Raw genomic sequence first — 26,993 nt, forward strand, 5'->3', positions numbered from 1 at the left:
TCAGTGAACGAAGACGGCTCCAGACGTCGCTTCCTGATGACCTACATATATTTGAAGGAAATTTAAAACCCAGACCCTTTTCCTGTTCCATTAAAAACACATGCTGTTTGAAAGCAGGGATGCATTTAATGGAAAATACGCTGCATGCGTTTTTATTCTATTTAACCTGGGAGTGCTTCTGGTTTTCGCTGTTGATTCTGCAAATATAATTTCGAATCTGCAGATCAATTATAATAGTATATTTGCGTGTGTCTTATTAAAAAAGCTGCGAATTTTAAGGTCGACATACAATTGTGTATCAATTAATTTCATATTAGGATTTTCCAGCAGCCTGTTGTTATGTAGATTCACCATATAGAAGTACATGCATTAACATAGGAAGAAATATTTATAGTACTAGGACTCGGAGCATCTTTCATACGAAGATGTATTTGTGTTTGTGGTCTGTTTGCTTTGAAATACCACACGTACGTGCAGATGTCAGGTCGAGACTGTATTTAGAATTGAAGACGTTTTTTTTTTTTTTTAAAACCAGCCTCGCAGGTCTGAATTTGTCACATGCGGAATGCAGCTACATAAATAAAGTAGCTGTTCTCATTTAGAAAAATGCTCGGGCATTGCAGGGCTCATTTAGACGTTTAGCCATAAATGGAAAAAGAAACACGCACACACATTTTAAAATCATTGCACGAAGAATCATAACCGCATTACGGTTATGTTTAGAATGTATTTAAAATTTAGGAAAGAACGGCAAACGCATACAGTAGACCTATTTCGAGAGCTGTGATATATAATTTGATGTGTGCTTGTGGGTGTTATCTCTGCAATGCACTGTGGTTGCTATCATTTTTGTTTTTAAAGGAGTGGTGACGGTGACAGCTTTTAAATGGTTAAAGTATTTTAAAGGCAGCAGATCGGTAGAATGTATGTTGACTGCACTTTGAGGCTTTATGTTGTCAGCTCTGTATCATTTAGTGCACGGGTCTGCATCTGTGAGCAACACTGTATCGAAGCAAAGAACACAGATATCCTCAAATAGCAATTCAGCAACGCACAGCCCAGAATACACCATCATCATCATCTTCATCATCGCTCCACTGGCTCCCGATCACCGCTCGCATCCAGTTCAAGACTCTTGTTCTAGCCTACAGATGCCTTGATCAGACTGCACCCAGCTACCTCCAGACCCTCATCTCTCCCTACACCCCCACTCGACCTCTCCGCTCCGCCTGCACTAGAAGACTGGCTCTACCTCCGCTACGCTCCCCTGCCTCCCGAGCCCGCTCCTTCTCCACCCTTGCTCCGCAGTGGTGGAACGACCTTCCTACAGATGTCAGGACTGCCCAGTCCCTGACCACATTCTGGCGCCTCCTTAAGACTCACCTCTTCAAACAGCACCTGTACAACCTCTGTTGTATCCTGGGACACTATCACCCTTCATTTAAATATGCTTTATTTTGCTCTTATCTGCCCCCTATTTTACTGCATTTAATCCTGTACCTCAGAATATTGTAATCTGCCAAGTGTTTAATCTGTAGTATTTTGTACTTAATCATATCCTGATGTAACTATCACTATTTAATCATATCCTGATGTAACTTTCACTATTATCTGCTGTATTATTGAATTGTGGTTTGTCACACTTGAGAATTATTGTATTTCTTGTTGTTATTGTATGACTTATATTGTAACACTTGAATGTATTTGTATTTGCTTGCGATTGTAAGTCGCCCTGGATAAGGGCGTCTGCTAAGAAATAAATAATAATAATCCTCATCCTCATCCTCATCATAATAATTATCATCATCATCATCATCATAATCATAATCAATTAACTAATGCAATAATTCCAAGTGCTGTATAGGCTTGTAAACGCATTTTTTGTATTTCTATTTTAAAATGATTTAAATAATTTTAGATAATACATATATATGTCATTTAAAAACATACCAAAAAAGTTTTTGACGAGTTTTGGTAAAACCGCACTTTGTATATTTCCTGACATTCTTAATATGAAGGTTTAATAGAAGGTTGTCTGTATTGTGTAGATGCGTAGCTGGACAGTATCGGGTTACGAGTGGTAAGCTGCACACCTTGAATTGGAGTGACGGGGGAGGTGTGAAAATGCGCGCCCTTCCTCCTGCTCAGGGGTTGAGGCTAGTCTCGCACCTCTAACAGGGGTTAATCAATGGATTGATCACAAGCAGGAGAATAATACTGTCTAGCGGTTGGAGAGGGGTTGTTTGCTCGATTAATGAGTAGGTGGCTTAATTTGTGAGCCGTCATACACACACACACAAGCAGTCATGGAAGCTCATCAAATCATATGATTCTTAGGAGACACAGCCGTTGGAACTGTGTTCCAAAGCCTTTTGTGATGCCGTGACTCCCATGATCCTTTGCAACCAGGACATCGGCAAACACGAAGCATATATAAGACTATCAATTTGAATTGTAGTTTATTTTGGTACTTCTAAAGATAAACTCCAAAGCCGTTGGTGCATCTTGTCCATGAAGCGCGCACCCCTCCGTGCTACGGAGGACCTCCTTACCAATCTACGCCAGTTCATTTTCACGCTGTGTGTCCAGAATGGATTAAAGCAACAGGTGGTGAAATACACCAGACAGTCTGCATCCGATCCTGAATTCATGCGAGCAGCACCAGCCCTGCTCTATTTAAAGCTGTTACACATCTGGGTTGGGCAGTACGGTGCCTGCAGTCCAGAACAGCACAGGGAAGCATGGCACAGAAGGGCGGGACGTTGCGGAAGCCTAAGACGCCCTTACCCAAGGCTAATGCATAGGTACATCAGAAGCAAGCCACACGGAGATGTGTGTGAAATGAACATAACTGTGAAGTGAAATCTCTCAACACTGCAGCTATCCCTGCTGTGAGGCGGGAGCCGGCTTTCGGTTCTCAACAAAGACTAGCTTGAGACTGAGACTAACGAGAGTCGCTGCATCGCAGGATAGCGCTCCGAAGTTAGCCAGGGCTGAGGAGCCTGGACTGTGAGCAGCTGGTTGGCGGATCCAGGACGCACGGTCCTCCTCGAGAGCCGCTTCAAACCTGCTGTAATCCGCCGTGGTTCAGAGATGAGAACCGCCAGGCGCCGGGGGGTTCCAAAGACACCTCGGGAAGTTTAAACGCCGTCACAAAATCTGATCGCGATGGCTGCGTTCAGAAATGAACATCAGGGACACAGCGGATCTGTCTGATCTGTTTATGAAACCAGTTAAACCAGCAGTACACCATGGAGTGGTCACTCGGTAACATCCAAGCACAGTAGTTTAGGTGGTGCTCTGCGTTCTGCGCCTGATTCAGAGGCACATCTGTGAACATAGACATTACAATGGTGACAGACCCCCTGTGAAATGAATCCAGGATGGGCAGCAGCAGGAGCTAGCTCGGAGACACAGTAATGTTTAGTTTTCTTCAGTGTGGAGTAGTGGTTAGGGCTCTGGACTCTTGACCGGAGGGTTGTAGGTTCAATCCCTGGTAGGGGACACTGCTGCTGTACCCTTGAGCAAGGTACTTTACCTAGATTGCTCCAGTAAAAAACCCAGCTGTATACATGGATAACTGTATGTAAAAATAATGTGTAAAAAAATAATGTAATTGTATGTAAAAATAATGTGAAGTCTTGTAACAATTGTAAGTTGCCCTGGATAAGAGCGTCTGCTAAAAAATAAATAATAATAATTCCCTCTAGTGCCAACACTCCTGGTAGGCGCACAGTGTTTGCCCCTCGATTTCCCTTTGAAAACAATAGACTCATTGTCTGGAGTTTAGCATTGTCTAGGTGGAAGCGTCTGCCTTATCTCGCTCTGGCATTTGATACGGTACCTAGCACTAACTGCTCGGCCTTTTCCAAGATGTATTTTTGTTCTGGCAGACAGAAGCTGGAACACAGCGATCTCAAACAACACAACATTAAAAACTGATTAGCACTACAATGTACTGTTGAAACTTCGGGCTAGTGTGTCTACAGCCTGCCTCAGACCTATAATGTGGGCTAGATCTGCCAGGTTGATATCAGTATGCACCAGCACCATCTAGTGCATAGCTCATGTATTACAAGCATAACTAAAAGGACATTTGATCCAAAGTGGCCAATCACTAGATGGCGCTGATCCTTGTTTCCATCAAACATGATGGCCGACCTTTATGGCAGGCCACTCAAACTGGAGAGCTTCTCCTGAACTCAGGGCAGAAGAGCTTAAAACAGACTGATCAACAATTCCTATTGAAACCAGTAACACAGGCCTGCCTTTGAATACACACATGTTTCCTAGCCTCAGGGTCGGGTTACAGTCCATACAGTGGGAAGGTGTCAGCACCAGACAAGCTGAGGTGACAGACAGTGAGAGACAAACTAACACAAGCTTAATTACATGGGGTTAAAGAATCAATTAACACAATACACAGATTCACACCAGCTGTGCTGTTGTAAGATGAGATCTGGACAATGGCTGAGGGAAACGTAGGTCTCTACAACAATTAGAAATCTTTTGCACTCTGTTTATTCATTTTTGCCATGCTTTTCCCCTGGTTACACGATGCATTTCCCATAGTTCATTCTGGATTATTAATGTGCTTTACCCTACCTCGTTATTCTTCACAATGCTTGCCTCTGCTTTACCATGCTTTCGCTGTGCTTTATTACACTTGAAGTGCTTTTACTGTGGTACCTCTGTATAAGGGAAGTGGTTCTTGAGATACACTGAAATCAATGTATTAAAAGATAAAGAAAAATAAAACCAATCACAGCAAATACAAGTTCCTTTTCCATTCACCCCCTATATTTTCCTGGGCACATTAATAACTCTTTTTCATCAGTTTTTTTGTTTGGTTTTTAATAATACTATTATTCATAATAAAATAACATACATTCCCCCATTGCACTTGTGGGCTTGATTATCAGAGCAAATTATAGGGCTCTGGACTCCTGACCAGAGGGTTGTAGGTTCAATCCCAGGTGGGGGACACTGCTGCTGTACCCTTGAGCAAGGTACTTTACCTAGATTGCTCCAGTAAAAACCCAACTGTATAAATGGGTAATTGTATGTAAAATTAATGTATAAAAAATAATGTAATTGTATGTAAAAATAATGTGATATCTTGTAACAATTGTAAGTCGCCCTGGATAAGGTCGTCTGCTAAGAAATAAATAATATATAGCGCCATCTGCTGGTTTAAAAAAATACAGGTCATGCACACAAGGGAGTTTGGTGCCATCTAGTGAATCAAAATGGAATGGCACTAATCCTTTGTAAACTGTAATTCCGGATTGCTTGAGCAACATTACGTCATCGAATTCAGTAACTTGCTTTTAATAACTTCAAAACACACAAAGACACAATAATAACAAAACCCACAGAATTAAAATGAAAATTGCAAAAGCATTTCCAATCTGCTCACTTCATCAGAAAAATATTTTTTGTTTTTTACAAGAATATTTTCAATATTATTTGAATGTACAGAAATTGATAGTTGGTCAGTTCTGTACTGTGGTGTACTCTTGAAGTAAAGTAACCCACTTCTTTTATTTTGTGGACTTTTACTAAGTTTCTATTTCAGAACTCAATCCTCTGGTTGCTGAAAAAAACGGAAAGCTTCACTTTCAGGACATTATATAGGGATGGAAATAAAGACTCCTATTGCACAGCAGTCTCAGTCATTCCAGGTTTTAATACATGCTTGATTAGCCCCACTATATAGGTAACAAGCTCAGGTGTGTCTTATTGAATTCATAGTCAAACTAGGAATGGATCAAACTTCAGAGAGTCTCATTTCCATCTCTGTTAAGTATCTGTATGGTATTGTCTAGTTGAGCCTCCACAGTGGACAGGGGCTTGTTATCGGGCTCAGAGCCCTGAGTTCTGGGCCCTGCCCTGCATCAGCTGCTCCAGTAACAAGGGGGACATACTGATAGATCCCTCCTCCTCCTCCTCAATGCCCTGGTCTGGGTCCTTCATATCAGGATACAACAGGCTTTGATAGGTCTTATTGAAGAGGTCTTGGGAGGGGGTTTGGACTCTGAGATCAGGGTTACAGGGTAGGAGGGCAAGCTTAGCTTGGGGTATTTGGGTATACCCGCCCGCGATGCCCATCACAGTGGAGTACTTCACAGAGCCCTGCTCAGCACAACTCCTCCCGGGAGTTTCTCTTACGTAGTCCTCGCCAGTGCAGTGCTGCAGGATCGCTGCGGTGCAGTAGGTTTGGAAGGGAATGGTCACTCCGCCCCCCAGGCTGGCAGGGTCCTGGCACTCTGGCCGGCTCAGCGAGGACAGCGTCTCCTGCACGGTGCCAGGCCGGGGTGCGGAGATGTCAACTTGTGCTTTGAGGCAGCGGTCACCCTGGTAGTCTCTGAAATCCTGAAAGCATGTTTACTTACAGCAGTGTTCTTTAAAAAGAAAAGTTTGTAACAGTGAAAGCACAGCAAAGTGGAATAAAACACACTGACAGCACAGTGACAGCACAGCGATGTCACAGCAAAGTGGAATAAAGCACAGTGACAGCACAGCGATGTCACAGCAAAGTGGAATAAAGCACAGTGACAGCACAGCGATGTCACAGCAAAGTGGAATAAAGCACAGTGACAGCACAGCGATGTCACAGCAAAGTGGAATAAAGCACAGTGACAGCACAGCAATGTCACAGCAAAGTGGAATAAAGCACAGTGACAGCACAGCGATGTCACAGCAAAGTGGAATAAAGCACAGTGACAGCACAGCGATGTCACAGCAAAGTGGAATAAAGCACAGTGACAGCACAGCGATGTCACAGCAAAGTGGAATAAAGCACAGTGACAGCACAGCGATGTCATAGCAAAGTAGAATAAAGCACAGTGATAGCATGGGAAAGCTACAAAATCACTGCAGATTTACTGTGGTAATCTGTTCAAAGGGTAACAGAGTGATGAGATCAAGCACAATCTACATAACAAAAAAAATCTCTCCCCTCTCCCCCCGCCCCCCATCAGGTACATGTTTTTACTATAGTGTGTACATCTTTCATAAATGTGAATGTGCTGGTAATTCACGTTAGCTGTGGTGCATTCCGCAGTTCAGGCAACGGGTTACAGCAAACTGAAGGTTGACATTTTTAAGCATTTAAGCTCAAGGCTGGTTAGACTGTGTTGTTCTTTGCTCACATTGCTTGAAATTGTTATTTGTAATAAGCTGCTTGAAAGCAGCCTGCAGCTCCATTGTGTTAAAAGGGGCCTGTCTGCCTGCCTGCCTGCCCGCCTGCCCGGCTCACAGCGACTGCTCTTACCATCCAGATCTTCTTGGGCATCCAGTTGGCCAGGCTGCTATCCGCAGGGTCTGGAATTGTCGGAAAGAAATGCTTCTTTATCCTGGACAACAGACAAACAAAAAAATCAGAGTCAGGCTGTGTTACTCTAATCTACTGTCCGTGCACAGTGCTCTGAACGCACAATGCTGCTGCTAGCTCTGTGGTTGACTGCATGTTGCTAACCACATAGCGTAGGTACATTCCTGCATTTAGTACGGAGCGGGCAATTTGCCTGCAGTTTGCCCACAGTGGAAGAAATATAGCCCACACAGTCCTTCCAGCCTGGGATGAGACGCGGTGCTGGCTGGCTGGCTAACAGTGGTTATTTACACCAGGGGTGTTCAATGGAGGACTCTGTCAATTCCAGGATTAACAGGTAAAATGAGATAAAGAACTACTTCTGGGTCTGGATGGAGGTTGAATTGGCTCAACAGGGCTGGAACAAAGACCAGGAGTGGAAGGGACCACTTTGGCCAGCGCTGGTTTTGAGGTTTGCTGGCTGGACTGTTGGAGCTGGTTGTGATCACTCTGAACGGTTGACCTTGCTGCCTGGTACCTACGCTTGCCTCTGTTGAACGCAGGCCAGGAGCATGATGATGGAGATCAGGGTGAGAAGAGCGGAGAGAGGGATCACCAGCAGCATGGTACCATCATCACCTGAGAGGGAGGGAGAGGGGGAGGAAGGGAGGGAGAGAGTTAGAGGGAGAAGGGAGAGAGTAGAGTGCACATTATTATTTGTGTTTTTTTCTCTTCTTTTAACACTGCTTGTGAATTTAGTGCTAAAAGAACTGAAGGAAGAAGATATGTCCATACCAAGTCTGGGGCTTACATTGAAAGAGCAGCTCAAGATATAACTAAACACATCTGAGACACAAGCGGACAGAAGCCCTTTGACCACGTCACGGCTGTGTACAGTGATGTCATTCACAGAACACACAGCACAATTCTAGAATTAAGAACCCAGCAGCAGCATGTTAATGCGAGGGCAGTGCTGTGTTATTCACTCGCATCACGGATTCTGTTCCCTGTCGGTGAGATGAGGTTAAAAGCTCTATATCCATGAATGCAGATGAGCCCGGCTCTCGCTCTTTTGCGGGGCGCACCACTTTGCGCCCATCCTCCACACAAAGCAGTTCATGAATCCGCGATGAATTGTAATAAATTACCATGTAAGGTGTCTCAGATGATGGGGGTCTAGTTGCTTGATCTACATACTGCCCTCGTTTAAATGCCGCTACCCCCAGTACTCACGGAGCGTCTGCACGTAGATGCCCGGCCCTGCAGCGCCCCCCTGGTCAGTCGAGGCCACGGCGTGGAGTTTGTACTCCTGGTCCGAGGAGAGACCGTCCAGCCGGAGTTGGTGCACAGAGCCGTTCACCACCACGACTGCAAGACAAGAGGGGCCCGTTACAGCCAATCAGAGCCCAGTACAGCACCTCACTCCGCCCTCTTTCACTGAATCGATTCACGTCCCTCCCCCTCCCCTGATCACAGCCTTATTATTCCAACCACATCTTGTTCAAACTGCCAGGCGATGGGCCCACAAACCAAGTGGAGACTTATATTATACAGTTATAGCCAAACATTTAGCATCACTATGTAGAATAAACAAATATTGCTTCATAAAGTCGAGTGAAACCTGCTGAATAATGTTACGTTGACATATTGAATTACCGCTTTGTAGTTTTCCATATACTTCACGAAAAACTAACAATCGAAACATGAGACATCTAACATGAAATACTGTGCTACTGTTACTTTTGCAATATCACATTGCACTTTCCTTGATTACATAATGTTAAATAAAAGATCTAAATTAATTCATAGTTTTTTTTTTTGTTTTTTTTTAATTATGTCTCAATCCTAAAATTCTAGGTGATGCAAAACATTTTTAGCCACAGTTGCATGTATTATATAGTGCTTGTATTATATATTGACTGACAGTGTTACTCACAGTCCGAGACCCCGCCTTCGCTCTGGTAGAAGATGGTGTAATTCTGGATGAACCCCCGGCGATCGTCCAGCGGGATGGGGTCCCACTCCAGCTGCAACCCAGTCTTCCAGGTGGTCTTGGGACGGAGCAAGGGGCCGCGGGAGGGAGCTGGGGGGGGGGCAGAGAGAGCCAGCATGAGGTACACAGCTGCGGTACAGCGTATGAACACTGTGTTAATGGTATGGGGTGCTTACCACCCTGCCTGGAGTAGGCTTGTACAGACACTGGATCCCCAGCCTCTCCCTCATCCAGCACGTAGGCAGAGACTCTGTATAGACGCTCGGGCTCAATGCTCTCTGAAATGACCGCGTCCCTGGAGTGACGGGGCAGTCGGTGCCAGTGCAGGACGCAGCCCTCCCTCTCGGACAGCACACACCACTCCAGGATGAAGCCGGACACAGAGGGCCTCTCCGGGGGCTTCCACTGGACCAGGAGGCTGTGGTCATCTGCAGGAGACGCGGCCAGGGTTGAGAGACCGGGCAGCGCTGCTTGACCGGCGGCTGAGATGGCGATGCTGGCCTGGGGGGACTGCCCTGCGGAGCTGTACGCAGATAGGGAGAGGACGCAGCGCTCGGCAGACAGAAGGACACTGCATTCAGGGCTGGCTAGAGGAGTGGTGCCGCCGCACTCGCTCAGCTCTGTCTTTTCTGGGGTACCCGGGTGCTGGCGGAATACCCTGTACCCCAGAATCCTGCCGTTGGCTTCGTGTCTTTGCAGCGGCTAAGAGAAGGGGTTAGAAAAGAGATTAGTCTGCAGAATAGCGGGGTTCAGAGGCTCTGATGATGGTCGGATTGGGAAGCCCTACCTTCCATAGGAGTGTGACAAGTCTTTCTCCCTCCGAATCGAGAGGCTCAATGCGTCTCCAAAGCTGGGGCTCTTTTGATGGAGCTGAAAATAAATAACAAAAGCTGTAAACTCTGGCTGTGTAGCCCAGCAGTCACAGTGAGCAGGGTTAGCTGTGTAGCCCAGCAGTCAGTGAGCAGGGTTAGCTGTGTAGCTCAGCAGTCACAGTGAGCAGGGTTAGCTGTGTAGCCCAGCAGTCACAGTGAGCAGGGTTAGCTGTGTAGCCCAGCAGTCACAGTGAGCAGGGTTAGCTGTGTAGCCCAGCAGTCACAGTGAGCAGGGTTAGCTGTGTAGCCCAGCAGTCACAGTGAGCAGGGTTAGCTGTGTAGCCCAGCAGTCACAGTGTGTACAGCTAGCTGTGTAGTTAGCTGCCTCTCTCACCTCTCTCTGGGGTCCTTGCCTCTCCCTTGTTGCTCCACTCACTCCAGTGGCTCATGTCGCTCTTGTATCTGCTCCTCAGTCTGAAAGTGTACTCTGTGAAGGCGGGGAGGTCACACAGCCTCACCGGTACAGGGCTGGCCTCTCTCACATCAATGAGAGACTGCATTAGACAGAGACAGAGGGACTCTCTTAAACATCTGGCAAAGCATGTCACTGTAGCTACTGATTCCATGGAGTGTATAGAATATTGGTTACTCAGAAGTACATGTTCAGATACATCCCTCTCTACCGTTTTCAGAAATGCACGAAAGAAATGCCCAAGAAAAGCTTGCTTTTCAATCTCAGATAAGTTTAGTTTGTTGCAGTAAGTGTGTGGTGCCACCTGTAACAAGCTATGAAAGCGAGCAGTGCTGCCTAACTGTTTAAAGCCAAGTATCTTGTTTTGCTCTGCATCTCCTGTGATTATTTCAAGCCTGCACACTGTGGTTGGGCTCACTTGCTTCCACAGCTTCTCCCCCCTTGCCCTGTACTGCAGCTCATAGAGAGCTGACGAGGCGTCGTATATCTCCGAGTAGTGCAGGTCCCAGATCACCGCCAGACAGTCCTCCCGTCCCGCTACAGCAGACACGCTCACAACCCTCGGGGGAGACAGCTTCACTGTGGGAGCAGAGAAAGAGTGTCAGAGATTGAGACAGCAGGCTGGTCTCGCTGGTAAGAACTGCTATCGGACAGGGAGTTCTTAGTTTTGTCCCAATGGAAATGTAATATTTTTAGCAGAACAGTTTCACTTTGGGGCGACCCTTATAAGTCTGGTTATACTATGCATATTCAATAGTATACCATGTTTTTTTTATATGCTATACCATACCTCTCTGTGCTTTACAATGCTTACCTATGATTGACCATGCTTCATTACACTGTGCTATGCTCTAGATGTATAGCAAACTCGAGGCAAGCAATCCTGTGAATTGATTAAATTAAACTACCAGAATGACACATTTCCCAGCTGTTACTCCGAGTGAAGGGAGTGTGGGGGGGCTCACCTGCATCCATTCCATACAGGCAGAGCACAGGGGAGGTCTGGTTGCCCAGCTCGTTCTCTGCCCTCACCGTCACGTTGTAGGAAGCGTACAGGTTCTTGGCGGGCACTGGGCACGACCTCGCACCCGGGGCAGCCCGGCACTCCAGGGGGTCTTTGAATTTGGAGCCACAGCGTCTCATCACCCTATAGGGACCAGCAAGAAGAAACAAGCTCAGCCTTGGAAGAAAGAGTGGTATCTCTGCAAGATTTCAAACACATGGGACCTCATGCACAAAACCTTTAAGGACTGTATTAAAAGGTGTTGCTTCGGGTTATTTCAATAAAGAACAGCAATCTGTCCAGGTGTGCAAATTCCTTGGTATGTTGGTCCACCGCCTCCCCTTCCATAAACTGAAAACAAGCTCCACTTAAGTCTGTGGTACAAAGGCCAATTAAGCAGTCATGGATCCGGAAGCACCTGCCAACCAAGCCCCAGCTATCCCAGGCCTCTACCGAAGCCGCTACTTGCTGTCCGATCAAGACTGACTTGCAAAAGGGAGTTTGATTACATCAGCTGGTTTGTTGCATCAGATTTCTGTGCAAAGATGCTTCCGCATTATCAGGGAAACTGTTCTAGTCAGATCAAGCCTGCACCCCAGACTCCTCGTACAAGAGATAAACCACAGAGGGTGCAGAGCTTCTCTCAGCCACACAAAGTAGATCAGGAGCACTCAGGTAACAACAGACTGGGGGGGCATGTGCTCAAGAGAGCCATCTCTCATCTCACCTGCTGACAAAACCATTAAAGTGACCGATCTTTCAAATGCTTAGACAGCCTGAACGGTTTAAAAAAAAGGGATCCTACTATAATCCCATTGCATACAGCATTGCTAGTAATGGCAACGCATGACATTTGCACAACTTGCCCAGACAGTGGTCTTGATGCTGCAGCACACTGTCTGTCTGCATTGCCAATGTAGTACCACTGTCTGTCGGCACTGACAACATGCCAACGTAGTGCCACTGTCTGTCTGCATTGGTCTGTAGTGCCACTGAGTCTGCATTGCCAATGACAAGTTGGGCATGGTTTGGTGGCAATGCTAAGCAGTGGTCTGGCAATGGATTACCACCGAGTCGACCATGGCGTTCCTGGACCACACAGAGGAGTGCAGGATACCCAGCCTGCCTGCCCCCTCCCTGCCTACTCACTCCATCACGCTCAGGGTGAAGCTGGTCCTCAGCAGAGTTTCGGGTCCAGGGTCCCAGGAGCAGCTGAGGTTGGCCAGATGAATGGAAATGCAGGACAGGATCTTGGGCTGTGCAGGGGCGGCTGTGAAGGGAGAGAGGAAACAGAGTGAAGAGTGGACAGGGACCTTGAGAGTTAGGGGCTGGGTAATCGGGTCAGAGATGAAGCCCTTAGGTCCAGACCTTACAAAAGCATTCAGGAAAAGACTCCTGAGAAAGACGTCTAGCAGAAGTCATTGAACTTCGATTTCGTTTAGTATTGGATCAAGCTGACAGCATTCAACACTGATGAAGGCACTAGCCGCAACATTTGCCTCCGTTTTGTCTTTTTTGACCTTAGAAAAACTATGGTAATAAGGGGCACATCTAACAATGGTCTTAGCAGACCATTTATATTACATACCAGTGATCTAACATAGTTACCATTGAGAAATCTGCAGACCCCAGAGTTGCAGGTGTTCCTACTGTACAAAATAGCCTCTCTATTAAAGAGTAAATGTCTTTTCTTTCTCATACTGCCTTTCCCTTGTCTTCTTGTGACGTTCAGAGAGTGTGTTCTGCGTTATTATCTCTCTCCTCAACACCTGCCTTTAGCTGGAGAGACTGCCCAGCACTGAACAGACTACCGCAATCCATTCAAACCATGCGACAACGTGACCTTTCAACTCTGCTAGCCCAAACCCACTCTACATAAAGAGGTGGTGAGTGAGTGGGACCAGACAGGTTCAAAGGTCAGCCTGTCACATGATTTGAATGGAACCACCAAGTCTGCTCAATCCTAGCCAGTTAGTATTTCCCAGACAAGCTCACAGACAGACAAAAATGACAATAATTCGCTATTGGATCAACAGGATCCAGAACCACCTGACAAACTGGAATTTCACAGTTGCCCACAATATTGTAAACGGCCACAGCAACTACTGTGCCAGGACCAAAACCACTGCAATGAAAAAAGAAACCAAACCCAAACTACTGTGCAGAGATCAAAACCACTGCAATGAAATAAGAAACCAAACTACTGTGCCGGGACCAAAACAAGATTCAAATAGTCCCTTCTAAACATTTTTACATCAATGTTGCAGTTTCCTCACCCCATGCTTCTCATGGTTAAACTGTGTATGTACCACAGTTTATCTTTTTTTAATATGCTTTACTATACCTCTCTGGGTTTTACAATGCTTTACCGTGCTCTATTACACTTTACTGTTCTTTCACGATGTTTTTATTTAGGTTGCTACTGTACTGCATTACAAACTCACAGGCCACTCTGATCTCTCTGCTCTGAAGCAGCGTGTCGGACCCTCCATAGCGGGCGTGGCAGCTCAGATTGGCCCCAGCCAGGGGGAGGGCTGGCAGGGTCACTGTGGAGACGGTGCTCCCGATAGAGCCGTACTGGTCTCTGGGGACCTCCTCTCCGTCCAGCCTCCACGCGACGTCCGCAGCGTTAACCCCGCGCTCCCGGGCACAGGCAGGGCTCAGCACACAGGACGCGCTCACGGCACTTCCTGGCCTGGCCACAGGGGGGCGCACCGTCAGGGTGCTGCAGTCCTGCCATGACGATTCTGCACCTAAGAAGAGAAACGCTGGGTTTTATTTTAGTGTAGCGCCCTGGGATGCTCGAACTTGAACACTATATATATGAAATTGGTACAGCATGGCATGGTAGAACCTTTGACTGTATGAGGTTCGCAATTCTATAAAAAATTGTTGCATGATTCGGTTATATTCTGTTTTTCTGAAAACAGAACACATAAAATGCGTTAACATCATGTTCTAGAACTTCAAAAGTACCACTCCGGAATGCCCCAACATTTCAATTAGACGTTATTTAAAAACTCAATCGCAATTGTAGAACTAATAATGACTAACCCTGTTGTCATCACTTTTTCGAAATTTTTCGTTGTGGTTTGTGGCACATTTCTCTCCCCTTCGTGAACCAATAGCATAGTCGTGATGCTAATCTGTGAATGTGCCAAGCACAGCAGCGATGCTAATCAGATGCCAGGGAGCCACCCCACACTGCAGCCTGATCAGCAGCTAGATAGGCAGAGTGAACCACAGAAAGGAACGAAGCACTGCAAGCGGGTCGGAACACAGCGCGGCACAGGAAGCTGTGTGTCAGCGCGGCTGAGGGAAGGTGTCGATACTACTTAAAACGTGAACTTTAATAATATTAGAACTGCAATTTTCAATTGCGTCAATTCACTGCAATCATGCAGATATTTCAAATCCAACGTGAACGTGACACCCTTCCCGTAGGTCTGGATAATAATCTGTTTCAACCGAAAGTCACTTTTTTTTATTGAATTTCTAAAATTTGCCACCCTTTGGTGTTTTATTTTATTTTATTTTTTAGTTATGGGTCAAATATATTTCAGGTCGGTTCACATGTCGATGGCCGATACCGAGCTATGGCCAAAGGTTTTGCATCACCGAATGAACAAATTTAACGTTATAAAGTTTAATAAAACCTGGTGAATAATGTTATCATATAGAATTATATACTGCTTTGCAGTTTCCAATATATTACGAAAAAACTGACATTTGAAAAACGTGACCTTTCAAAATTTAACATGAAATATACTATTATGGCTTCCGGTAGACTTTTGCGATACATTTTGTAAGTTAATTTGATTACACGATGTTAAATAAAAGATCTCAATTATATTAATACATTTTTTAATGTTGTATCAATCCTAAAGCTGCTTGATGAGATTCTGGGATCAATAAGCTACTAACAACCTAACGAGCAAGATGGGCCGAATGGCCTCCTCTCGTTTGTAAACTTTCTTATGTTCTTAACTGTAATTTCACACATTTTCAATAGGTGGACGTTTGAGTGTCTTAAAGTAATGATGGGATTTTAAAATGATTGCCGTTAAGCAAAAAAAAAAAAAAAAGGTTGTCCTGTTCTCATGTGTACTCAATAAAGGAGTTCCTTTTTGAATTATGGAACTTCATTTCACATTCTCTTCAGCTCCACAAAAACAATTCAGGACTGAAAGGGTTAATGATGGCGGTCCACGCTGCCCCCACGCAGTGATCTGTTACTGGTCACCTGGCCACTGGCTGGCTGCTTACTTGGTGTACAAGCTGCCTCACCTGCTTTCAAAGTGAGCCACAGCAGCGGGTAGAGCCAGCCTCTCTCCCAGTGTTTCTGCACAGACACCATCCTCTCAGTCACACTGGCCAAGCCTGGGGGAGAAACGCACACAGGGATCACCAAGCGCTCGCTGCTTCCCACTGATAAATTAATTCTATAAAAATTCAAGGAGAGGGACACCTGCTCCCAGTCCAGGTCAGATAAACAGAAGACAGCAGAAAACAAGTTTAGTGAACTGGAGTGTTATTCCACAGCATTAATAAAACCACATGTTCCTGGATATGCATTTTCATTCTGAGTGTTTGGCAGTGCTGCTGATTCATAGCAGACTCTGTTTAGCAATGTTCTTTTTTCTTGGTTGGGTTCTGAGTAAGAACTCCCCAGTGAGTTCTCTGTGTTGCTCTTAAACAACAGAGCAGGAGACAGAGAGATTGATTCCTGTTTAAGAACCGGCTCCACAAAGGAACACTCTACCATTTATTAAAACACCATCTTTGTGCGCCATACGATGCATGAAACAATTTGGGGCAACACCTTATATGAAGTGTCTTACTGTGGATTTACATAGTAAACACATGTGTGCTTGCACAGAATCACAATGTTATTATGCATAGTTACAATGCACTTAACGGGTCCATCTTTGCATGATATATGCAAGCACACAATTGCATCAGAAACGGGTTCGGGATATATCGTGCACAAAGATTTGCACATGAAGTACATTGTAGCTATGCATAATAACATTGCTATTATGTGGAAGCACACGTGTATCTACTAAGTAACTGCTATGTAAATACATAGTAATTACCGAGACACTTAATGTTACCCAATTTTGTATTTGCTCATTGTTTTGATTTGTCACAGAACTACAGAATGATCATGCTTTTCCCATGGTTATATTTACCATAGTTTACCCTGGTTTGTTTATTAATATGCTTTACAGTAAGCCTTTACCATACCTCTGCGCTTCAGCTAACCTGTGCTTAACCATGCTTTCCATATGCTTTATTACACTAAGCTATGACTTTGGGAAACTTTTATTCGGGATAACCTCAAGATATTGCACAAGCATGAATACCAAATGTAATAGAATCATAGAACACAGCAGAGCTTTAAATTCTGGTCCTGTAAGCCAAAAAAAGAGTCACACAAACACAATACGACAGCCCTATTAGATTGGAGGTCATCAGCACGTGTACCCTGGCAAATATGAAGCCTGTATCTCAGATAGTTTCTGAGCTGCATTTACTAAACCAGATCAGCATCTTGCACAATAAAGAGACACTTAAATAACACACGAAAGAACTCTGTTTTGAGAGATAAAAATCAGTTTTTTTCAAAAGGAAATCGTTTTTTTTTTTATATATATATATTTTGAAGGAAGTGGGAGGGCAGGGCACATTTCATCTGCTTTGATCGCACGTTCGGGGTGAATGTGCCTGAAATGTCAAGCCACAGCTGCCAGTAAAGTCTTTAAAAAGGTGCCAAATGCCTATATGATCAAGACTCCAAATAACACAGGGAAGGAAATAAGACTCCCATTGCATAGCAGTTTGATCCATTCCTGGTTTTACTACAAGTTTAATAAGACACACCTGAGTTTGCTAACTATACACTCTGGCTAATCAAGCTCGTATTAACACCTGGCATGGATGAAACTGCTATGCAATAGGAGTCTTATTTCCATCCCTGTATTATATACAGTTTCAGCTTTGGATATCCATTCTGAGGTGAGCTGCACTCAATTAAATACACATATTGAATCATTTCATAGACTTGTAAAATGCAGTACGTGGGAGAATTTAAAGTTGTTTTTTTTTTAATGCAAACTAAACTCAAAATGATCCGTCTTCAGGGGTGAACGTTCACAGTGATGTCACAATGGAAGCCTGTTTTTTTTTTTTTTTTTTAAATATATGCACCGTAGGGATGATAAGATGATTTATTGTAACCGGTCACCGCCATCACATCACACAGCTGGCAGTCCAATACAATCAGATACAACACAGGATGATCTGCAGCTCTGCAGTGTAGGATTCTCATTGAACTGTCATCTCTGGCTGCTCAAAGCAAATTGGCATCTCTCTTCCAATACAGACACTAAGCATGACGCATTCCTATTTAAATCATAAACACAAAGACTGTATTCAATAGAATTCAACCAGAACCATTCCAAGTTAACTGGCATTTATTAATATCGAGGCCTGTAACCAATTTCATGTCCTATTACTTAGAGAAAGGGAATACAGTATACTAAACACAAACTGAATGCAAAGTTACAATATGGAAAATGACCTGCGTGGGCTACCTGTCATCCCTTAAAAGGTTCCCATAGTAAAAGCATAGCAACGTGTAATAAAACGCTGTGAAAGCATGCTAGCAAGGCAAGCATTGTAAAAGCCGTATAGGCTGGTAAAGTGGATTAAGAAACATGGCAAATCATGGTAAACTATGGTAGCATTGCCATGCCAACATCACGAGGAGGAAACTGACCATTCGGATGACCAGATCCCACCGGTCAGTACATTTTAAACCCTGATCCGTGCACCTCATCGCAAAACTGAGAAGGCTAGTGTTGTATTTATCTGTGGAACACACATGTCCTTGTGCCTTACAAGGTTAAAAGGAAAGGTCTATTGTTATACCAGCTCAGTCTCTGCTCTGTGACAATGTGTTTCTGTAAAGCTTTCAATGGCAGGAAGCTGATGGCAGACATTGCTCGCTGTGTTAGATTTTGCTGCGCTGCTGTGATTCTCAGTACAGTAGAGCTAGAAGTGCATGAGAAATCCCCATGTACTCCACATGTGAATGGGAATATCAGGTCACTCCATTACAGTACTAGCCAGGGTTTTACCATTCATTATCCAACACCTTCCCTTGGAAAACATACCCCTTTACATTTGCATGGTATTCTATGCAGTTTCTCCCATGTTTTTCCCCCCATGGTTTTACTATGCATAGTTTACCCATGAAGTACCAGTTGAGTTTTTCTTTGAACAAAAATCAGAACGCAAGCTGTATTTATGTAATTTGATACATTTAGACTTTTGCAATTAACACAATTAGAGTTATCATAAAAATATAGTTCAAGAGAAAATTAAAATAAAAATGCTCCAAAGAATTACAAAAGTAGCCTGTCCTCAATTAAGGACAATGACACTTAAAGGGTTAATATGCTTTCCCATACCTCTCTGGGCTTTACAATGCTTACCTGTGCTTTAGCATGCTTTCACTGTGCGAAGGAAACAGTGGCATTCCTCTTATAAACGCATACTGTGTTATACCACAGCAAAAGCTTAGTTAAAGGAAGGTAAACCACAAAACTATGTGCAAATTGAGCACAATAAACATTTTATTTATACAGCAAACAGCAGGGGCTACATTTCCATATTAGATGAATGCAATTGGCAGCGATGATGATATTTATGAACAAGCTGTTATTTCACACAAAGAGGCAGCTTCAGTCGTTGTCCCTTCCAGCGTTTCAGGAGCAACGTGAAACATGAACAAAGCAATGAGCCTGGCCCGGTGCACAGCGCATTATATTATATTCAGATAACACACAATGTATTGTGTTCCCGGGAGAAGTGAACAGCTGTCTTACATGCATGTCCACAGGTCAGGAACCTGTTGTGCCCTAAAGCTGAAGAACACGGTAAGGGACACAGCACCGCATACATTTACTGCGTCTGTGATACTGACAAGGAAAAAAAAAGACCTAGTCTAGGCTACTTGCTCCTTTAATCAATGAGTGCTTCGCTTTATACTGTCATGATAAATATGTATTTCACCGGCTCAGGAATGAATTCATTAGCCACATCAACAGCCGTAGTCTTGATTTTAATTTGCCCTGAGGGGTGAAGCCGTGGGTATGATAATCCCACTTGATAAGGAGGTCATTTCCTAGGCAGAAAATAATACCAGGGTTCTGGGAAGTGGCACAGAACACATGCAAGAGAACACTTTGAACCCTGGCTTGCATGTACAGCAAGCAGGAAACAGAGGAGCTGTATTCTGCTGTTATTTATTTTGCTGTTGTTTATAATCTCTGATAACGGATATAGTCCGTCTGTCTTTTCAGGTGTGTTTTTTATGTCAGTTTCACCAATTGTATGGGGCTGCTATGCTTTCACAACACAGTTATTACACACTTTTTCCATTGTGGTTTGTTTTTTTCTTGCTATTGTTTATAAGCACTTATAACCATAACAGATCCCTAAATGAAAGTGTTACAGATTATCATTGCTTAGAATGGACCTTTAAACCAAAACCCAGAGGTGTCTACTAACCACAAACCTGTATGGTAACTTTTAGATAAATATAGACTTGTGAAATATTAACTGGTATCCTCAGATGTGAGTGTGCAGGTTTCCCGTAGCTTATCACCATATTTGCAAGAATTTACTGTGCTTTACCATGCTTATCTGTGATCTGCAATGCGTGCCTGTGGTTTATCACAAAGCCTTGCACTTTTACATTACTTCCATAACATGGTAAGCATTCAAAAGCAGAATCAGTGAAGCATTAATAAGACCGTGCAGACTGGGTGGGGCCAATTCCTGTTCCTTCATTCCAATTCCATTCCAATTCCTGTTCCTTCATTCCAATTCCATTCCAATTCCTGTTCCTTCATTCCAATTCCATTCCAATTCCAATTCCAATTCCATTCTAATTCCATTCCAATTCCCATTCCCTTTCATTCAACACATCACTGAACACCATTGCAATCAGCAATATTCTGTTAAAAGGTGCTTCTCTCAGTTAAATGACTTGAATTGAAGTCACTGTTAGTCAATTAAACTGGCTTCAAATGAACCCAATCTTGGCTGTAGATGTTGGGTATGTCCGAATACATTGATTCGAGTGAAAAAGACTAATTCTTAACGAAAAATAATTTATTTTAACAAACTGCTTCCATCATTCTTATATATTAGGTTTTCTCTTCACATTTTTTAGAAAGCGAAAAAACACAAACAAAATCTCAATGCGTTTCTACAGTCTTAATCATGAGTAGATTTAATTTGATAAATACGAGCGGTCTTTATTTTCTCAAGGGAATATCTGAATAAAACTGAAAAATCTGCGACTGTGTTAGAAGTGTGGATACTGCAGTAGGGGAGACCAGGGACAGTTGTAACAGTTTTTACATTCCGCGTCACTACTCAGAAACGAGGGTGGCCACACACACACACACACACACACACACACAAGGTGAACACATGTAAGGGAGCAGGCGTGGACACAAAAGACAAGCAAACACAACACACGCGTGTAACCGCACACACACGAAACAACACAATAAACGAGTCCAAAAATAAACTGTACAAGTCCCGCAAGGCCTGATGGGAATCTAGCCCCCTGCTTCTACTTAAACTATTTACGTTTGAATGTTCAACTAACTTAAAGTGGATGAGTGTTATGAATACAATTTGAATTGAAGTTAATGTAACTTGATTTAATTTATTTAGAATGACGTTGCGGACTCCAGAACACAAATCTGCAGCCTTCAGTAGCTAGTCTGCCCTTCTCCCCCCTGCTCCTCAGTGAAGACTCGAGTTGCACCAGCCTGTCAGGTAGTTTTCTAGATCCTTCCCCAGCTAACTTCTGGCCTTACAAAATCTGGACAATGTTACATGGCAAATATCAAATGATTTTTCCAGATCGCACTGGCTTTCCCTCATTCTGCACTCGGATGCCTTGTCATGGTACGCTCTCACTTGTCTAACTCTTAGCATACGGAAAGCAAAATAATATATACAGTAACGAGCTAGTGTTGTATGGAGTCAATTGCAACATTTGTTACAACTGGCCCCAACCCTGGGAGCCATTATTAAACGTCATGTTTTGACAAGAAACGACACAGCTAACATCAATCAACGCTGTCAATTATAAGTACACAGATTCATGTTAAATATATATGTATATATAGGTTTGGATTCGTGAACTCGGGAATATATCACAAAAATAAAGTCAGTGATAAAAATGTACTTCCCTACCTCAAAAATCGTTTTTTTTTTATAACATCTTATGATTTAAGCACAGGTAATTTCTTTACTAGAGTCAGGTAGGGTACCTAACAGAGCATGCGCACAGTGAGTTTCATCACTAGCTGGTTTCAGATTGGAGAAATTTGAAGTGTTACAATTGAACCCGTGTTACAACTCTCCCCGGTCTCCCCTACTGATAAAGTTTGTTGAAACACACCATGATAACACATACATACATACATACATACATACATACATACATACATACATAACAACGACAGTGAAATCACAGTGATGCGCAGGCATGGTCAATCTCAAGCTTCAGGTAAAGAATTGTGTACATCGTGGCAAGACAAAATACAATGGAAAACTCCAGGCTTATTTTGTAAAACTATAATGCTAAACATTAAACAGTGTCTTCTGCGATGCGCTTCACTATAGTTTTTACCGTTTGAGTAATAAACAGACACACTCACAGGTACACCGCAGACGCACATTTCTATACATTTTACCTTTGCGTTGGGTGGAGCGATATATCGCAGGGGATGAGAGAAAGAAAAGTCTTCTTCTTCTTCTTCTTCTTCTTCTTCTTCTTCTTCTTCTTCTTCTTCTTCTTCTTCTTCTTCTTCTTCTATCAATTAAGTTTTCATACTACGCTACAGCCAGGGAAACTATAATACATCCTTCCCCGCCTGCTATTTACGAGTGTGCTGCTCGGTGAGAGAACGGGAGGTGAGCGGCTGTTTTAAAGAGGAGGGGGGTGGAGGTGCTAGCCAATGGCTGGTCGGATTCTGTTTAGGAGACCCAAAAGGAAAATGCTGTGAATAATTCTGTGGTCTGAACTTGGGGAGTGGTATTTCAAAGTGATGTGTACACACGCTAACTGTCATGAAACCAGGTAGGATTAACTGAATACACTCCAGCACTATAGTAATCCTACCGCAGTTTACAATTATGTACGAAGGCTTTTTATGCACGATGATACACAATTTTACAGTGATGTTTTATCATTCGTTTAGGGTTCATAGCTTTACCGCGTCAGGCATACACGGGGCCAAAAACTATAGACATCTTAAAGGTGTTTCTTTCGAAGGAGCAGCGTTAGTATTGTAGCACTTATAGTAAGGAATTATAAGGAACAACACGTCGATGGTTGACAGTATCGCTGTTGGTTGCGCAATATCAGTCTGGATACACAGTGCTGTAATTAAATTCGGTTCACGCCTCCTAATCCAACACAGTCCAATGTATGTATATAATGTATGTGTTTTATAGAAATGGTTACAAATTGTGCCTACAGGGGTTACTGGGAAGGTAGCTCTCTATTAAGATTTAAGACTTAACTATTATCGTTTGGTTCATCCCCATATCACAATCCACTGTTTCATTATTTTGTTTATAGAATTGTACATCTTGATAGAGAAAAGTCACACATCCCCGTTTGAACTGTAACTTATGCGTCCAGATATGAAGTTACTGCAATTACAGTAATGTAATGTGTTAATATATCGTTTAGCCCTAGCAGATTAGTAAGCATTCCGATTTTGTGCTAATAATTACAGGTTTTATAAAATCGTTTAGAAAATCTGTATTTTTGACCATACCCTCCCAGCACAGCCGATCTGATTGAGATCAGTCGATTCAATGGGACGTTATCAAGCAAAAATCATCCCATAGGAATGGGCCAGTAGGTACCTACTAGCCTATTAACCCCTTAATCTACCCCCTACCCCTAAACCTAATGTCTACATTTAACCTAATCTCAACTCCTAAACCTATCTGTGTTACTACAGTATTAAAGTCATTTTTTACTATTATTTCAACACTGCTTTTTAGCGCCCTCTAGCGGCTACTGTGTCCGACGTCCATTAAAGCGCTTGATCCATATACTCGACCTGTTGGTTTATTACTCACTCGTTCGGGTAACAGAAATGCTCCTGTAATATAATTTTCTGATTTATTCCAGGGAAATTAATCAGTGTGTGAGTCAGGAGCAACAATGACATCTGTAGATAAAAAATACACTGGCAAGGTTTCGTTGTTTTGAAGGAGAGAGCGCTACACTCCTGCTTCACAGACTTATCTTCTGTTTCTTTTAATTCATAAATTTATTTTTTTAATACCAGTGGTTCGCTCTGCTGAATAAATAACACAATATCGCCTGGTGTAAAAACAAATGACAGATGGGATTATTCTCACCAAACTGGCCTCGCGTCTCAGCTGTAACCAGTAGCAGCGTCTGTACAGAGGCACAGGAGCAATGTGTCTTGAGGGGTAGCGCAACCTGCATTCAGCGCTGACGTCTAAAGAGGACTGTGAAATGAAAACCCTCAGTTTAATAAAAGTGACTCCCAATACAATTACTGTGTGATGACTGCCACGGTGCCATTATTGCTCGACGATTATTAGGCTGTAAGAGAAACCTCACTCGCGCGGAGTGTTTAAATTATCTTCACCCCCGTATTACCCCCCCGTTGAATTTTTCTACACTTTATAAGTTTCAACAAACACAAAACAATATATAATACATTTATTACAAAATAAAATAAAAAAAACTTAGAACTAGCGAAGACACAGCAGCTAATTACAGATATCAGGCTTAAAGAGCATGGAAAGCAATAGAGAACAGGTGTCTTGAGAGCTGATTTAAAGCGAGCGATGGTGGGAGCATCACGCAGCAAGGCCGGGAGAGAGTTCCAGAGAGTCGGGGACATGAAGCTAAACGAGCGCTCTCCGAGTGTGGTGTGCTTTTGGGATAACAAGCAGGCCAGAGTCGGAGGACCTCAGCTTGCGGGCGGGACACAGCGGGTCAGCAAGCTGAGGAGGTACTCGGGACCTGTGTGATGAAGGGCATTGTAGGTGAGCAGGAGAGTTTTGAAAGTATTCCTGAACTTTACAGGTAGCCAGTGCAGCTGGGCAAGACAGGGGGTGATGTGTTGTTGTTTTTACAATGATTGCCACAATTAAGCTGTTGACCAAGGAAGTGCAACACTGGCCGAAAACATGACTTGCAAACTGAGGCCTCTAATCTAGTGTACTACCAGATATCATTTTAAAAAAATCAAATTGCTGTTGCTATGAATGTGTTAAAAACCTTGGGGACCCATATACAGAATGGATGTGCAATGGATAAAGATTTATGAGATTATTTTGTTCGCTACAACTTTTTAATTGGATTCTATCCTCTAGCTGTTAGAATTAGAGGTAAATATGGAACAAGTAATGAATGCGGAAGCCAGCCCCCTTCCCTTCAATTACAATTGCGGCTAATTCAACAATATTAGATTTTCTTTTTCATTCCACTAATGAGCTTTAGAGAACTTCACCAGCTCTCTGTATTTCATGCGCGCTTCAGCGTGAGTATTTGAATATGAATTGAGAAGCGCGTAATTCTCACAGGCAGCCTCTATGCTTTGCTGCGATCACTTTCTTTAGGACTGCTTTGAGTACAGTTCTACTTTTCATTCAGAGATTTGAATCAGATGACTCAGTACTACTATGTGATTCAAAACCGTACTGAGACTGAGAAATAGAGACCAACGGGATTGGGATGGAGGTCCTTAGACAAAACTCATTTGAAAATCGTTTTTGTTATAGTGCAGTAAAGCGCGGCTAAGGCGTTCTGCTATCTTCCTACTTAGCATAATAAAGGTCACGAACTGTCATCTCAGCTATTAGGTTTAAACTTCCACTATTATCCATTTCTTAATATATACAAGCTTATACATGGCCTTCATGGAGCGCTGTGTTTATTTCACTCATTAGTATGGCTGCGAACAACTCTCTCGACCCGCTTCGGGGAGCTGTGGAAGATCGGCTCGTCCTCATTGGTGGAACCGCAGTGTTCCATGATCACGTGGCTCCCTCTTAATCCCGCCATTAGGACATTATTACCTGCCACAGGAAGTGAATCTGGAGTGTGGCGTCAGGATAAACGGGCGTATCATGATCCCAGTGGAAATGAAGTCTACAGGGAAAAAAATATGGTAAGCGAGTAAAGTTGTGCTGAAAAGGTTTAAGAACATGTTCGGTTCGTCCGTGCCCCTTTGAGAGCGGTTCTAGGGGAGAGTCAGTACCCTCCACAGTAAAAGGAACTCTCCGAGTTTGTTGTTATTTTACCCTCTGTTCTTTTAGAAAAAAAGCTGCTGTTTTTTATCACGGCATTTTTTTTCCTGCTATAATACATTGTGAAAGGGTAGCGTCGTGGGCCCAGATGTTATTCGGCAGGCAAAGAGACTCAGAGGCAAGGAAACTGCAGTTGAAGCGCTGCTGCGCGGTTTAATCAATAAACAGAAAATAAAAATACAAGATAAAACACTGCTCACCGATCAGAAATAAAAGGGCAAACAAAAACAAATCTCACACACAGTAAACACTCACAAAATAACCAGCGCAAGGGCCAAAACAAAAGTTTAAACAAAACTGTTCAGGCTGGGCAGAGCCTTCCCTGAACCTCGTACTTTGTACTTTGTCAAACAAAACATGCAGAAACACCGTGACAAACTGTAAACCCCCTCACCCCCTCACCCCCTCACCCCCTCACCCCCTCACCCCCTCACCCCCTCACCCCCTCACCCCCTCACCCCCTCCCACAAAATCCCACCACCAAACAAAGGATTTTCTCTTTTTATACCATGTGGCTGGAGCCTAATTATCAATTACTCAATTAGCTCCAGCCACATTCTCACATGTATTTTGGCAGGGATAGGAAATTAACCCCATCCCCGCCAACCACCACCAAAATCACCACACAATATTATTCTTTACAGGCAGGGCCCTGCCCTGCCACATACATACAGGGTAGCTTCTTGGGAAAGAAATGCCCTTGTAATGGAAATGCATGCATGTGTTACGGGCAGTGTTGTGTGATTCACTGTCCTAATGTCTTCTGTCCGGTGAGGTGAGATGAGGTTAACAGCTCTGGGTCTGCCTCTATAATCATCAACATGCCGCTGACTCATTTATGTTCAATGAAAGTGCTGGCTAACTCTCCTTTTCAGTTGAGGGTTTCTATTCGTATATGTTAAGAAGTATTTAACTCTGATTCGAGTGCGATTAACCAGTTAACCTTGTTATTATAAAATACAAATAAAACTACAGTATACTATTGTAACGACCCCGGG

General features: G+C 43.5%; 1 protein-coding gene across 3 annotated transcripts; it reads right to left on the reverse strand.

The window, feature by feature from the left end:
- Positions 1-4,953: 4,953 nt before the first annotated feature.
- On the reverse strand, positions 4,954-26,375 carry LOC117966339 (interleukin-6 receptor subunit beta-like). 3 transcript variants are annotated; one of them, XM_059015174.1, is made up of 14 exons: positions 26,196-26,375; positions 15,883-15,975; positions 14,040-14,363; positions 12,745-12,865; positions 11,558-11,739; positions 11,011-11,171; positions 10,515-10,674; positions 10,096-10,178; positions 9,485-10,010; positions 9,252-9,398; positions 8,549-8,683; positions 7,858-7,954; positions 7,277-7,358; positions 4,954-6,375 (listed from the first exon to the last, which is right to left on the reverse strand). In XM_059015174.1, exons 2-14 carry the CDS (start codon positions 15,950-15,952, stop codon positions 5,866-5,868), a joined length of 2,598 nt encoding a protein of 865 aa, XP_058871157.1. In that variant the 5' UTR covers positions 15,953-15,975; positions 26,196-26,375; the 3' UTR covers positions 4,954-5,865. The 3 variants fall into 3 exon arrangements, with proteins under 3 accessions (XP_058871157.1, XP_058871158.1, XP_034768122.2); XM_059015175.1 differs by lacking the exon at positions 26,196-26,375 and adding an exon at positions 22,383-22,513; XM_034912231.2 differs by lacking the exon at positions 26,196-26,375 and adding an exon at positions 22,383-22,575 and having other exon boundaries at positions 4,959-6,375; positions 14,040-14,348.
- Positions 26,376-26,993: the final 618 nt, after the last annotated feature.

Source organism: Acipenser ruthenus, chromosome 49, assembly GCF_902713425.1.
Source record: "Acipenser ruthenus chromosome 49, fAciRut3.2 maternal haplotype, whole genome shotgun sequence".
NCBI classification, from domain to species: domain Eukaryota; kingdom Metazoa; phylum Chordata; class Actinopteri; order Acipenseriformes; family Acipenseridae; genus Acipenser; species Acipenser ruthenus.

Coding starts and splice junctions, on each gene's coding strand:
- LOC117966339 (XM_059015174.1), bottom strand. CDS start 15,952: ATGGTGTCTGTGCAGAAACACTGGGAGAGAGGCTGGCTCTACCCGCTG. Junction 8,684..9,251: donor CGAAGGCGGGGTCTCGGACT/GTGAGTAACACT, acceptor CTTGTCTTGCAG/TCGTGGTGGTGAACGGCTCT. Junction 7,955..8,548: donor CATCTACGTGCAGACGCTCC/GTGAGTACTGGG, acceptor CCTCCCTCTCAG/GTGATGATGGTACCATGCTG.